The 16,909-nt window shown below is 32.3% G+C and overlaps 1 protein-coding gene across 2 annotated transcripts in view; it reads left to right on the forward strand.

The window, feature by feature from the left end:
- The window catches only part of LOC114326211 (ecdysone-inducible protein E75), a 442,877-nt gene that overhangs the window by 127,338 nt on the left and 298,630 nt on the right, over window positions 1–16,909 (forward strand). The window contains exon 1 of one of the 2 annotated variants that reach the window (XM_028274502.2): window positions 13,287–13,311. The exons of the other annotated variant lie outside the window; for it this stretch is intronic. Coding sequence (XP_028130303.1) covers window positions 13,302–13,311 — 10 coding nt within the window. The 5' untranslated portion in view covers window positions 13,287–13,301. Of the gene's footprint in view, window positions 1–13,286; window positions 13,312–16,909 lie in introns of those variants that run through there. 2 annotated transcript variants of the gene reach the window in all.

Consider the following 16,909-nt stretch of genomic DNA (forward strand, 5'->3'; position numbering starts at 1 on the left):
ACACTCGACTGCTTGCCGAACTCCGCTTCGCGTCGTTCGGCAAACTGCAATCGCGTGCGGAAAAGTATGACTTTCCGCACTAGTTAGGAAAATAACTATTTGTATTTTATAAAATCCGCTAATGGTTGATACTGTAATTCCAAATAATTTTTTTAATCACATTTTTCTTTGCCAACGAAGATATTCTTAAGAAACATGAAATGAGAAATACGGAGTAATATTCTGTTTTTAAGGAAGGATATTTTCGACGAGGCCGGCGATGGAAAATGAAGGTTACTGTCATGGTGACAAACAGAAGTCAAGGAAATGCTTTATCGCTTTTGTTGTTCCACGTGTCAATTCAAAATGTATTCTAAAGCTGCCTGTAAAGCTTAACAAAAGCAGTTACAGATCTCAAAAAGAAAGCAACGTATACATTTCATAATGTTATTCGGAAGAGTGTATTAGTTTCTTCGAAGCACTTCTGTTACGTTTTGGTTTATTTGTTTCTTTATATTAGTACTACAATAGAATTAGGAGTGTTTTCAGAATATAATTTACAATTAGACTAAAAGAATATAATATTCACTATGAGAAAAAAGTGTTTTCAATTTATCTAGATTTCTAGCTAGATGATAGATGACAAGTGCGATTTTATTAACAGCTAGATGATGCTTAAAGGTGACTAAGAATCACCAAATCTACATCGTATTAAGACATTTTAACGCAAAAGTTTGAATAGGAGTGGAACCGTAGATCGATACAGTACTGCTGTGGTACTGCTAAGTCAAAAATTTAGTCACATGAAGCTCTTCCACAATTGACAGGTTAATTCGGTGTTCTGTCCAGGATACTCGTAGAATTCTTCTGTGGACTCACATTTTGAAGGCTTCTATCTTGCTTCTATCGAATTTTTGCGAGTCCATGTTTCAGCTGCGTAAGTATGTAGCAATGGGATTATAAGAGCATTGACCAACCTGAGCTTAGTATTTCTTGTTATTGTTCATTCTTGCCATATTTTTATTAATTGAGCTGTTGCGGTTCTGGTAATTGCTAGTCTACCAGACAGTTTCGTCACAGTACCTAAAAAAAACTAATAAAGTTCTGAGAGTTCAGTTCCAGAAAGGCGTAGAACATAGATAAAAAAATGCCTGGTGGGTTAGACATTCAGATAAGAATTTTTGTTCTTTGAAGGATTTGGAGTAGGATCTTTATTAACTTTGGAGATAGAATATGCCGTAGTTTATTCCCTGTTTAGGATTTTTATTATCCTCTTCAGCAGAAACATGGATTGTGCAAAAGAAACATGAGTCAATGATAAACGCGACCGAGATGAAATACATGAGAAGAATAGCTGGAGTTAATACGAAGTTCGAAAGATTTACAAAATGAAGATAACTGGGAGCAAGAACCGATAATAATGAAGATCGAAAACAAATCATTTAACTGGTTTGGCACATAGAGCGAATGGAGCAAAAGATACTAACAAAGAAGGAACCTGAAGCCAAAATGGGAAACAAAAGAAAAAAGGTAAGACCGAGGAACACATGGATGAACCAAATCCATGATATAGGTGAAAAGAGAGACATGCATATAAGAACCTAAACACCAGTGAAGTACATGGAAGAAATGGATACATCCGATGCCCTAAAGGGCACTAAGGATTGTGAGAAAGAAGAGGAAGATAATTATCCTCTTCAGAGCTTGTGGTTGATGTGGATTTTGTTACATACAAAGCCCATCCTAGGGTGTTGCGAGTTAAGATGATTTTCTAAGTCGGAGGAGAGAGGAACGACTGCATATAGCCTTTGTGCATGGGCATTGCTTTTCCAATTTTCGCAGAAAGGTATATACTAGAAAAAGTTTAGTTGCAGCTGATTCCTCAGGGTGGACAGGTATCATTATGCAATGAGATTGAGAAAAACCTAGAGAAGCGCAAAAAGCGTACTACGCAAAAAGCGTAGTAGAGAAGGCCACCTTGCTTGTGCATATAGCCGTAGTCTATAATAGTATATTGTGCAACAAGTGCAGAAAGGTACTAATTTCTTAACTAAACGAGTGAGAAATTACCTTTCTGCACGTGTTTCACACTATACTTTTTCTACAAGCACAGTTTTTCCTAAAAATAAAAATCACAATTTCCAAACGACGATTAATTATAATAGGTACCTATGTGATAAATTTTAAACTGTATTTAATTAATACCTACTAATCAATTTAAATTCCTTATACCTAAATAAATTGCACAGAAATCAGTTAAAAAATTAATGCACTGCCTTAATTTGTTTAAATTTAAACAATTATTACACATTATTGACATTATATTTATGCAGTCACGGATTTACACAAAACCTACTTCATTCGACGTCTCTTGCACATGTTGCTAAATCCTTATTGGTTATTTGATAATTATAAAATGTTTAATAAGAATAAAATTGTAAAATAAAACAGTTGTAACATCCATAATTTAGTTTCTATGCTATAGTTAAATATAATAATTGTCTTATAGGTTATATATTTGTCTAAAGTTTAACCACGGATGTAAACAGAATATAACGTTACTCAGAATGCGGTAGTCCACGGATGTAAACAGAATGTAACGTTACTCAGAATGAGGTAGTCAACTGTGCAGAAAAGAACTTTGCGGCACAGAAACGTCACTTTGCGGCACAGAAACGTCACTTTTCTGCACACTAATGTCAAATATCTTATACTGTGAGAAAATATCAAGTTTGCTAACATAAAACCGTGCAGAAAAGTTCACTTTGAATAGTGGTTGTAGAACAAATTATTTTTTTTATAATCTATAATTTTTATATTTTTAATTTATACTTCTATTAAATGATTTCAACGAAATAAATATAAAAATACTAAGTTTTACTAATAAATATACTTTAAATTTGTATTTTATTTAAATTGTTTATAATTTGTATTTTATTTAAATATTAAACTAATTTTAATACTTCCTACTTTCCAAAAATTTTTATTAAAACAATTACAAAAAATTAAAAAAACGTAAAGCAAGATAAGGTGTTCTTAACGCAGTCGCTCATCCAAAGTTTAACCGGAGTAAACACTGCTTGACTACAGTTATCGGGCGGCAACCGTGTAGGTCAGTGTGCTACGGCCGTAAAATTGATACCAATATGAATTATTTTAACAGATTGTACAAATAATATTAAAATTGCTTTTTAATCTTCTTTTCATCATATTTTAATATTTATCGGAAGACAAACCCAACGACACAAAAATTATAATATGTAAATATTGTTGGAAATTCCATACAATTGATTTGTTGTGTAAATAGTTCGAAATCATGTCCCTTTTTTTACCCTTGTCGACGTCCGTGGTTCCTCGCTTGCATATTTTCGAATGCACATCTTGGCCGCGGGCAAAAGGACTAATCACGTGAAAACCAGGAATTCTGTTCTCCCTTCGACAGAGAAGAGATGAATTGAGACGGCCAACGTGAAAATACGTAGAATAGTGACTTCGTAGATGATGTCACGATCGTAAGTACATACCTTATTTTTTACCTTGTTTTGTTGTCACCTATATTATTTATCCATTGTTCCTTTGTTATCGTTTTTTGAGCTATTTGACCACCAACAATTGATTTAAATGTGTGTATTAATAAGTTTATATGCGCCTATGAGAATTTCCATTAATCTCTACCAATAGTAGCTATTCGAAGAGACATAGTAATTGGCAGGTAATTTGTATTGTTTATTGCTTGTGTTGATTTTATTAAATTGTTTTCGTTCAATACCTGCTAATAACCTACAAATATATTTACAAAAACACCAATATATTTTTTTCACCCTTTATTTGCACTGATACGTACGTAACTTGAAAGATTTAGCAACTAACTTCAAACTGTCTCTGTGCACGTAGTTCATACTGTCGTTTTTATAAACATTCACTCTTAACATTTTCCCAATCGTGCCTAAAGAAGTATAACTTCAATAAAATCACTCAAATACACAGAATATGAATTTTTTATTTTTTCTTTTATTCAAGAGAACGAAAGTAACACGATTTTTGAAGAAAAAAATTGTTGAGCGACCTCCAAAAAATTTTTAGGGCTGAAACTCTCGGATCTTATTTTTTCGTCCCAAGAAAATGAAAAAAATATTGGGCAAAAGAAAAAATATATCGATTTATTTTGAACCACTCTGATCCATAGTCTATGAGTTTAAGAAAAAAATTAAGTTAACAGTTTAATAAACAGTTACTAAAATCAATGGGAAAATCCCAATAGTTGGCTGTATACCATAGTTTAAAAAACTCATACAGAAGTAATAACTTCAAGTTGTATTTACACTGGTATAAAATTGTTTATTAAAAAACTTCATAAAATTCAGAACATCTTCAGTGCCTAGAATGAAGTATTTCCACGTTAGATTTAGATTAATACAAGAAAGGTTAAAATTGTGACTGTTAATACGAAAAACATGTGGAGAATACTTACATTCTGCTAAGTAATTGTAACTAGCACACTATTCAAAGTGGTAACTTTATAATATATGGTTTACATGTTAAATTTTATGAAAATATGGTGACTACCAGTCGATGTTATAAAATTAAATTAAGTACATGCTTAAAGGGCAACATGCTTCCCTGCTCGAAAAAACTAGGTACTTGCCAGTTCAATGGGTACAGACCAACTGATAAAATAGGAAATGGACTTTCAATATGACAAAGAGTGACAAGATAAAGTCAATTTTTGGTTAAGAGCTTCAAAAAGTGTAGTTTTAATTTTGGATTTTAATTAAAGTGTAATGGTTGTTAATAACTGTTTGAAAATGTAATTAAAATTGTTTAAAAATTAGAATCTATTGTAAAGTCTAAATTAGCAACTCTCTATTTCAGAAAAAACTTTTGGATTGTTGGATCTATTTTGGAAGCTAAATTATTAACCATGAAATATACCCACCTTAAATCCAACAATCCAAAAGTTTTTTCTGGAATAGAGAGTTGCTAATTTAGAGTTTATAATAGATTCTAATTTTTAAACAATTTTAATTACATTTTCAAACAGTTATTAACAACCATTACATTTTAATTAAAATCCAAAATTATAACTACACTTTTTGAAGTTCTTAACCAAAACTTAACTTGTTTTATCAGTTGGACTGTGTCCATTGAACTGGCAAGTACCTAGTTCTTTTTCGAGCATGGAAGCATGTTGCCATTTAAGCATGTACTTAATTTAATCTTATAACATCGACATATTTTCATAAAATTTAACATGTAAACATATTATGAAGTTACCACTTTGAATAGTGTGTTAGTTACAATTACTTAGCAGAAGGTAAGTATTCTCCACATGTTTTTCTTGTTAACAGTCACAATTTTAACCTTTTTTGCCTTAATCTAACGTGGAAATACTTCATTCTAGGCACTGAAGATGTTCTGAATTAGAACGAATACGTTTTGCACGACATTTTATGAAGTTTTTTAATAACGATTTTATACCAGTATACAAATTAAAGTTTTTACTTCTGTATGAGTTTTTTAAACAGTTACTGTTTATGCCAGTAACAAAATTTAAATTGAAAAACCTTTAAAAGAAAATTGATGAAACTTTTCTTCAGCTTTTATCCCGATAAACCCGTGTAATCTTTCAAAATTGTTGTAAACCTCTAAAAGGCCCAAAAATAGTTATCCTAAAGTAGGTCCCCAAAAACACTTTCTTATTTTTATCCGATCAAACCCTTCCAATGTTTTTTTACAATCTTCTGTATTTATTTTGGATCAAAACTTTCCCGAAAAGTTTACGTAGGCGCGGCACCGCACCGAGTCCCAGATTCCTTGATTTAACTTTGATATCGAACAGAACAGGGTGGGGTGGGTTAACCTTGAACTGGAATACCTAAGTTCATTTACCGGAGTTTAATCCTGCGAATTCGAACCTGCTGCTGCCATCTAGGTGGAAAGCGGCGAAATTATGTGAGCGTTTTTGCAGCATTACGGGCCGTTTTCGAAAGTTGCTCCTAGAAGAAGAAGTTTAATAAAAATGCGAGTTTATTGCACATTTAGGATATGTATGTAGTTCGTCAAAAATATGATAAAGAAGTATTATATTTAAGATTATTATCGTTAATTAATTGTAGCATTTCTGCGATTATTTCATTCATCGGAGATTCTGACCAATAGAAAGCTTCAGAAATAAAAAGTGGTTATTTTTTAATGATTTTAACTTCCAATCGTATAGTAAGATTTTTGATCACGTATTTAATTCTGTCCAATCAGATTATTATTATACTAATAATAATCTGATAATAATAATCTGATTGGACAGTTTTGAGAACTGTCACATTTGACTTGCATACTGTCCGTTCACTTTGACAAGTTGAAAAATGTGTGTCACATTAATTGAGATCAATATCACTGACTGTTTCTATATAAAGACTTAAAATCTATATGTAAGTACATATTACAAAATAATCTTACGAATATCACACGACAGTAAGAATAAATAAGGCAATAATGCTTCATTTTTTCTCAAATTTGTTATCATTGGGCAATATCCACTCGAGCCCTGCGGGCTCTCGTGTCTATTGGCAGACAACAAATTTTCGAAAAACTGTCGTATTATTGTCAATTTATTCTCACTCTCTTGCAGTGGCGGCTCGTCAGAGGAGGCAAGGGAGGCTCAGCCTCCCCATAAATTTTTTACACACTCTACACTGTTTTGTTTATCATGAATCGCGAAAACAACAAGTACAACTCTCACTATTATACAACGTGTAAATTCCATATTATCACTAATTATCCATACGTACGGAACATTAGCATTAGAACGCATGATCGCGTCTCAGTTTTATTACATATTATTGTAGGCAGGACCCTGGGTTATCCCGAGATGCATGAACGGAGCACGGAGCCGAGAAGCCCAACAGTCTCCGTTGCTAATGCTCCGTGCAGCGCAGCAGGCGTTTAAAGGCCGCGTCTCACCATCAAATAATTTGAGCAAACTTGACGTACTTGAGGAAGTACATCAAAGTGACGTCACAATTGCAGTTTTTTTGAAATTCTAAAAATCTGTGCTCTCACTATCAGTCTAGTTTGATCAAATTTTTTGTATTGAGTTGTCTAACTTGTTTGTACTTTATTTAAAATTAAAATTTTTCATTATTATCCACAATGAACACTCAGGGTGTGACGTCACTAACTGTCACTTTCAGTTTGCTCAAACCAGTTTGATCAAATTATTTGATGGTGGGACGCGGTCTTTAGGAGACCCGGTCTCCTAACAATGGCATCTACGGTGCCATCACACGCTGCCCGGAGATATACCAAGGGAGGCAGAATAGCTTATCGGCTCCGTTGCGTGGTTGCGTGCGTCTCGGGACAACGAATTTTAGGGTCCTGACTAAAAATACATAATGAAAAATCTAAAAGTGCGAATTTTGTTATGAAATTTGGTATGTGGGGTTATAATAATATTTGGAACAACTTGCTCAAATAACTTTTTCCGATATCTCTAACTCAAAGTAAAATATCGGTAATTTATGGTGTTTTTGAATTCGCAGTAGGCCGCGTTTAGAATTAAAAAAATTCAGTTGAGTATCTTAAAAAATTTGAAGCTTCATTATGTATGAACTGCAAAACTTCAAATCTGTATTTATTTTGATATGCGAGGTATCTATTTACAAATAGATGGAATAATTGTTAACAAATAAACGACACAAACTTTGGTATTAAACTTTTACAATTAGACTAACTATTTTTAAAATGATATGATATCATGAAATTATGAATTAGGATGATATTATGAAATGTAAATAAAAAATGGTCAAAAAATGGGGCCTTAAATTACATTTTTTGGCGCATTTTTTTGCTAGTGCAAATTTGTCTAGATATTTTACAGTTAGGTATAGCCTCCCCTATTGTAAAAATCACGAGCCGCCACTGCTCTCTTGTGATATTATACCTGATTATTTCATTCAGAGGAGATTCTGACCAATAGAAAGCTACAGAAATCTAAATTAAATCGATAATTTTTGATAATATCCCGTCGTCAAGTATATTACGTCAGATGCCCTTCGTTGCTACGAAAAAATACATTCAGTGACATTAATGACAATTACTGTTTTAAAAGTTATAAAAGTGATGATTTTCAACCGTCAAATATTTATAACAGCTGTGTGTTTAACTGCAGTAATTTGTACTTACATAAATAATTTACAATAAAATTATGGTTTTGAACAGTTTTATTCATGAAATAGGTAATCGCAGCAAATTGCACTCGATCTCTAAAATTATTATCGAATTGTTTCCCTCGTGCCACTTTGACATAATTTTACTCCCCTTCGGGTCCTGAAATTAAAACTGTCAAAGTGTCACTCGGGAAAAATTCGATAATTTTCATTGACATATTAAGCGTACCATGTCAACCCAAGCGGTTGTTTAAAATTCACAGGTTTTGCAATATTTTACCGTGAGTGAATGATCTAATAAATTTCTTTGTAGGGGTAGTTTATAAGGGTTGAAAATATATATAAACTAAATTTCAAACATAAAATAAAGTTGAAATCACTACAAAAGACATCATTACCTAATTTAAAGTTACAAAATATTTTGTATACAAATTCTTATTTAGAGGGTAGTTTTTAAGGGTTTAAAAATAGTTATAAACTATAAAATACATTTCAATAATATGAGAAACAATCAAATTTCTATATTTAACATACTATTTGTCGTACCTACACATAATTTAGATTTAAATAACGCTTATAATGGACTGTTTTTAATTGTTGGTAAAAAAAGGTACTTTTCACCTCTTAAAAATAAAAAGCACACATTGTAGTCATATCACTTTTGACGAGGAGGACAAGATGAGCTTATTTGCAAAATTTCTTCCAAATCGGAGCGGTTCTTTAGAATTTAGAGGTCTTGCAATATTTTACTGTTTAAAGAACGTACTATAAATCTTTATCGTCCAATCCAAATGTTCTCAATATTTCCAGCACTTTTTTAAGTCGGTCCTTGTCAAAAGCCTTTTCAAAACCGATTGTACAGTCGATTCGCTAATCTGAGATAAAACTGTCTACACTACAATCACAATAAAGATGCACTAGAAATAAACAAGCACGAGGAGCACTCCCAAATCATGATTTGGGAGTAACATTTAACGTGTTTTGGTTTGTTTATTTCTACAGTGTTCCAACGAAAATTTGACCCCCACCCCAGTAACTCAGAAACCAAGAGTTTTTTCAGAATTAAAAAAACCCTGTCAATTTGTATTGAGGAAGAGACGAAGTCTCATGCAAAATTCGTTCCCCTTTGCCTGTCCCTCATTAGCCGCCCAGTTTTTTTTAAATAGCAAGTGTAGTCGAGTGGCACATCATTTGAAAGGTTTTATTTTCTCTACAGGACCCTCTATTTTTTTTTAATTTGTGGAATAACCTTAAAGATAATTTTGGATTTAACTAATTTATAATAAATTTGTTAAGTCCAAAATTATCTTCAAACTTATTACATACGTAAATAAAAAAAATAGAGCGTCGTTTAGAAAAAAAAAAAGAATGTGTGTGTACTTTGTACGCACGTAAGAAGTTATACTTCTATTATATGATTATATGATTATAAACGAAATTAATATACTTTTTATTTATATTTTATTTAAATATTAAACTAATTTATACTTACTACTTCTCAAACATTTTTATTAAAACAGTGCCAAAAATTAAAATAATAAAAGAATAAAACACACACAAACACATTAAAAATGCCACAAATGATTTCTGAACATTAATTGTCGGAAAATTTTTTAACTAAATACGTATTTTCTGAAAATAAAATTATATAATAAATATACAGTAGAGCGTCGATAATCCGAACCCTGGTAATCCGAACGATCGCTAATCCGAACGCAAAAAAAAATTATAAAATTAAAAAATATGATCACGGACCGAATTTTTGGATTTAATATGACAGTATGGGCAAAATATGGCCGCGGAGTTTTGTTTTGTTAATGCAGAAATACATACAATTTATTATACAGGTGTTTTATTCCTTGTTTGTAACTAAAACGTATGTACAAATGTACTATGTTTATGAGCTTTGTATGTATTTTGAACATTATGTTCGATAATCCGAACAATTTGATAATCCGAACTACCTCTGTACCAATTAGTTCGGATTATCGACGCTCTACTGTACTTACAATCATAAAATGTATAAAAAAAATAAAAAAATAAAAGTTTCTATTGGGATTCGAACCAACTTACCAGCGCGGCTGGTATTGGCGTTGTATTGGGGTTCACTCGCATTAAACGCTTCGCCACGGAGACAGTGTGTCATTATGTGCGAAGATCGACTAACTAAACGGATTAAACTTTTGACATTTTTGAATTATGTAAATCAAATTATTTTGATTTTGAATTGAAATGATTTAGAATTGAAAAAATACAACAAAACATAGAGTAAGAAAACAATATATTAGGTGAATACCTATGATACATTTACAATTATTACGTACCTGTTGCTTTAAAAACTATTTAAAAATCACTACAATTATAAACTTTTTTGTTTCTGTCCTCATAACAATAAAACTAATATATTATACATTTGTTTACCTTCACATTGAACAATTATTTATTATTGACAGATCATTTTAACACCCAATCAGAGCCCGTATAACGACTAATAAATTTCGCAATCACTTGCATCGTGCAAAGTGGCTATGTTCAAATATCATAACAAAATTTGATTAACTATTTTTAAAACACTTACCAGTGTAAGATTCTTTAGCTTTGAATAAGCGAGATCGTAGATCGTCCCGGTTGATTGTTGTTATCCACAGTTCTCTACGCCTTCGAGCTAATAGGTTCTTTATCAGTAATTTTGCGGCACTCATACTAGTCACAGTTTGATGGGCTTTCACATTGGCATGCAACAATCATCTCTTCTATGTTAATAAGTCCAAAAATATAATATGAAAACTATTTAAAAAGGCAGTATAACCATTAACTAACTTTTTGTTTGTTGTTTCTCTTCCTACAAATTTTAAAACGCAACAACCATACATAACCAAACCACAGTCCCACAGCTGTGCCACAGCTGCCATATTGGATAATTTTTGTCATGTCATTTGAACATCCAATCAGAACAAAGTTGTATTGCGACTGCGCCGGGATCAAAGGTTTTAATCCTATTAAAATTCACCCTCATATCGCGCGTAAAGCAGTATAACTTCAAAAAAATTACCTTTCAAATGATGTGCCACTCGACCAAACTTGCTATTTAAAAAAAAGTGGTGGTCGATGCGGGGTAGTTGGGGCCTTAAGGGTTACATTTAAGAGCATGAATTTTTCATGAAAATTCGTCCCCCTTCCATTAAAAATTGACGTGTTTTTTACATTTTGAAGAAGCTCTTGGTTTCTGAGTTTCTGAGGGGGTCAAATTTTCGTTGGAACAGACTGTATATAGTGCATTTTATTGAGATTGTAGTATAGACAGTTGTGTTTGAGATTAGCGAATCGACTATATAGAATATAGATGCATACGTTGTGATTTATATACATATCTGCATCTCTGTATCAGTACTTGGATACCGAACAAGGCTTCTAATATGGTGTTGCTAATTCTCTCCTCTCCTCTAATATGGTGTATATTTGTATATTCTGCTATGTATTGTGGCAGGAAGATCTTTAAAACGTGACTCACCAGACTTATTGTCTTGTGCTTGTTTTGTTTTTAACTTTATTTCTGGCTTCTCTTTTTTGGTCCATGAGTTTCAGTTATTCTCTGTCATCCACCCTTTCTTGAATTTTGTTTCTTGAATGGCTTTATTATCTATATTTTTAATTTTCGCCAGTTTTCCTCAGTACTTTCCTCTTTGCTTGGTGTCAACGTAATTTTTTGTTATAATACACTGGTTATTTCTTGCCTGAAGATCATTTGACATCTGTTCTCTATTATAGTCGGTTCGCTAAAGTCAGACACAACTGGCTAATGATTTTATTGAGTAATTTTGCCAATTTGGCAAAATTGGCAAAAAAAATAATTACTAAATAGTTAATATATAAGGTTTGTTCGTAGAACGATCAGCAACCGTTGCCAACCATCAGACGCATGCGCGTTCGTAGTCTACGAACGCTAACTGTTAACTGCGCAACGCTAACTGTTCACTGCGCATGCGTCTGATGGTTGGCAACGGTTGCTGATCGATTGGATCGTACTACGAACAAACCTATGATTACTAAATAGTTAGTAATTTTGCCAGTTTTGCAAAATTGGCCAAAAACAATAAAATTACCTACTAAAATCACTAGCCAATTGTGTCTGAGTTTAGCGAACCGACTATATAGAATATAGATGCATACGTTGTGATTTATATACATATCTGCATCTCTGTATCAGTACTTGGATACCGAACAAGGCTTCTAATATGGTGTTGCTAATTCTCTCCTCTCCTCTAATATGGTGTATATTTGTATATTCTCTATGTATTGTGGCAGGAAGATCTTTAAAACGTGACTCACCAGACTTATTGTCTTGTGCTTGTTTTGTTTTTAACTTTATTTCTGACTTCTCTTTTTTGGTCCATGAGTTTCAGTTATTCTCTGTCATCCACCCTTTCTTGAAGGCAGACACAACTGGCTAGTGATTTTAATGAGTAATTTTGCCAATTTGGCAAAATTGACAAAAAAAATAATTACTAAATAGTTAATATATAATTACTAAATAGTTAGTAATTTTGCCAGTTTTGCAAAATTGGCCAAAAACAATAAAATTACCTACTAAAATCACTAGCCAATTGTGTCTGAGTTTAGCGAACCGACTATAGTAACTGTTTGCATGTTGATACGCTCTTGTCTTGATACTTGTTATACATATTATATTATATTATATTTTTTAGGAACGATTAGTATGGACCAGCATATTTCTAAGTATTTAAAGAAAATAGCGCAGAAGGTATTCCCAGCATTTCTTTTCAAAATATTCTTCAACTTTATTAAATATATTTCATACAGTTTTCCGGGCCCGTAAACTTTCTTCAAGGCCCTTCGCGCGCATGTGCATTACCAAAATCGATGTAGCCTGCACTTGGCCTTCAAATTTCGCGGGGCAAAGACACGTGGTGCTGAGGGTTTTCACCCCCAGTTTTCCCGGGCAAATGACTAATAGGACTTTTTTCGGTATTTCCGTGTTGTGTTTTGCCTCTACAACGTTCTAGTAACCACCCCACGTCACGAAATATCTATTTTCGAAGTGAATCACACAAATTTAGCCTTAGTAATCATATGGGGAAGGTTGTTGAAGTTCGAAGTTGACAGCTGAACGAGTTTTTTCAAAGTGCTCGACTGAGAATGTATCCAGGTACTTTAGAAATAAATTAGTTCGATTTTTTTTGTCGGAAAGATATTAGAAAAAGCTTTTTTATCTCCCTAAAAGTATATGTTTTGACTCCCATTAAAGAACATAGCATATCCCGAATTATGTCGTGTATTGTTTGTTTGGGGTAATTTGAAAGATATATTTTCATTTTTGTTCAGGTTAACATGACATTACACTCTAAAATGGCCTTCTTGCACTTTTTTACTATTCTCATTTCTTCGTAAAGGCGTAGGCAATATGGCAGCAAATAATCTTTGTTAAATAAGGTCAGAGCTAGTTTATCATTTTTCTACCGTGGAATATACTTCAAGTGTATACTTTTTGACTGTTTAAAAAATTTTATTCGTCAAGTTGTTATTCAAAAATTCATCAATTGGTCATTTTACGTTCATTTACTGACATCGTTAGCTATACTATACTATATCCGAGATAGCTAAAGCTGTCTAGCATCTGGTGTTCCTTCAAGTCAGTGGTTACTCAGCTGGATAGTATTGAATCTGTCTATCACCATTATTTACGTCTTGTCTGTATTAATTTTAAAACCAACTTTAATACTTTCTAACTCCACTTCAACTTCAACTTCCTGCTCATTTATGGCTGTAAGTGTAGTGTCATCAGCAAATATTAATTGGAAGTTGTTCTACTAGCCACCGTTACTCCATCTATCCTTTTAAAGCCATCCTCATGATATGTTTACCATCAATATTGAATAAGGCTGGTAATAAAACGGATCCTTGTCTAACCCCTCTTTCTGCTCTGCATTGGCTTGAGAACTTCTGATCTAGTTGTACTGTTGCCTTATTGGACTGGTACAGATTTTTAATAAATTTCCCCCAGTGTATCGGTGCACCCATTTCTATTAAACTGGACCAAAGATTTATCCAGCTTCCACAATCGAATGCCTTCTGGTAGTCAAAAAAGCATATTATCATAGGTACTTAAAATTATCTTAACTTTTCAGTGAGTTGTCTCATATTCAGGATATGCCCACGTGTACCTTTTTCCTTTAAAAAACCTGCTTGTTTCGTTGGTACATATTTGATAACTAAAGTCCGGATTATAAGCATGACAGAAAGGTCAAAATAAGCACTTATATAAGCAAACAATGTCGCAGAAATAAGCAAAGTTTTTATAAAATAAGCAAGGTTATAATGATATAAATATGAATAAAGAACATTGACATTAAATTACATTCATTTTTAATTATCATATTATTAACAATAAATAAAAAATTACAAAATATTAAACTATAATATAATAAAAAATCGAAAAATAATTAACATATTAATATATTTTTTATTCATGGCCATTAGCATAAAAACAATTAACAATAATATGTTTTACAAAATTTTCTTGTAAAAAGCTGTCTTCTATCTGTAAACATATGTATATTTATAGGTACATACGTAGAAATAGTTTTTCAGCATCTACAGATGTGATTGGTGCGTATTTAAATTTAGACAAATGTACCGATACTGAATGATTAGAATACTCTCCAGTTAAAATTAGATGCTATACATACTTGTCATTGTTTGAAAACATTTATTTTTTTCAAAAACTGCATTAATTTTTTCCACAGTGCCTTTTCCCACTGAAGCTCTTACTAAATGTGCATGTTCTCTAAATTTTTTAACGGAATCTATTAAGGATATCTGAATAGTATTTTACAACAATATAATAAATTTGGGCTGTCTGCAGATAAATATTAGTTTATTACATGGACGGGTATAACGATGGGCTTTCCCGTTTATCTTCTAAGCCTAAAGGATTAAAATTCTTATGGTTTATTGAATTATTAGAGTTTTATAGCTCCGTATACTTCATAGAATTTTGCTTAAGACAGGAAGTACTACATGAAATTTAACTATAGTTTATCATAAGAAGTAAAATAAACACAAATAAGCAACATATCTTTAAAATAAGCATTCTTACTAAAAAGCCTAATTATAAGCAAAAAAAGCAAAAAAAAGCAAAATGCTTATAATGGGGACTTTATGATAACGTAGATAAGTTTTTAATTTATTTTTGACGATATGCGTCATGATTTCACTGGAATGTGTTGTTAGTGACAATGTACGGTAGTTTTATACATAATAGGGTAGTGCCTCCTTTTTTGTGTAGTAGAATATAAATTAAGGTACTTCCTGTTCTTCTAGTTTAAAAACTAGGTATATATGAAGGTTGGCTTAAAACCATGGCAAATTCGTCTTTATCTTCTACTTTACTTAAAAGCGTTTGTGTTTAACCCGATCTAGTTGCGAATGTTTTTCAGCCAGGATTTGCCGTCTACCAGGACCCCCTTTTGCTACGATTTTACCCTTCAAAAATCAGCTGCATCAACTAGTACCGTACATGTCATTTCTAAGTATAGGTATGCCCCAAATATGTTGTTTTACTCCTTGTACTGATGGTCAAAAGTTCTCTGTCTCTTCCCGTTCTATCCAACATATTTTCGTTCGTAATATTATCGGTCCATGGTGTTTTCAAAATTCTCCTAAAGGACCACATCTCAAAAGCTTCCAGCTTTCTCATTAAGTCAACATTAATAGTCCAAGCTTAAGCGCCATAAAAAATAGAGTGGATATAACATTTTACCATCCAATATCGGATTTGCAGATTCAGTCTTTTACTCATCTTCAAAAACCTCATCTTCAAAAAGGCTTTTCTTGATTGCTCTATTCTTTATCATAAAATTAAGGTACACTATGCGGACCATTTTCCTGGTTTTCAAACAGTGGTAGAGATAGAGTGGATGATAATGTAATTCTTTGTCACCTAATGAATGCAGGATTTCTCTTGTACTGTGTCAATTCCTGTGAATTTATTTCTGTAACTATATTTAACTTCAGAGAACAAGACAATTGGACAAGAAAAAATTTCTAATATACTTAAAAATAGAGGGGAATCCACACAAAAAATATGAAAGGAGAACTTCAAAAAAGGAAAGGAAATCTATAGAGTCCACGTAGATTAACAAAATTAATATAAAAAAACATAATGAAACAAAATATTGAAAGCTATAAAGAGGAAAAGCTAACTAACAATAATAAAAATGTTTCCGCGAAGACGTGAAAATGTTTACCTTGTATTTTTTAATATTTTAAATCTCAAATCTCAGTTAAACTGCTTCTTCATTTAACTTATTCTGAAATACTTCCTTTTTTCATTTCTTAAATAGAACTCTTTTCGCCAAGAAGCTGCTGATAAAAAAGCTCTCAAATTTTTCTAAATAAAAAATATATTCTTGGCCAATGTTTCGTGAACGTTTAGATAAGCCTCTTGAAAGGGGAGACAATTTCTCCAAAAAAATATACGTAATTTGAACAAAACATGCTCCACAGAGTTCTTTCACCTTGTTGATGTTTGTCAACGGCTGCGGCCGCATCAGCCATTGTAAGGAAAGAAACCATATAAATCTCGAACACTTTCCATTTTGTGTTTAATGAAAGTGAAATTTTACAATTTGGTAACAAGGACGTACCGGGAAATTTCTTTAGGGCTTTTTTGTTATTAAATAATGGAGAAGGATATTTAGTAACGATTCTACCATACTATGAGTTTCCATCTTTCTGTATGAATC

This window comes from Diabrotica virgifera, chromosome 3 (assembly GCF_917563875.1).
Source record: "Diabrotica virgifera virgifera chromosome 3, PGI_DIABVI_V3a".
Lineage (NCBI taxonomy): Eukaryota > Metazoa > Arthropoda > Insecta > Coleoptera > Chrysomelidae > Diabrotica > Diabrotica virgifera.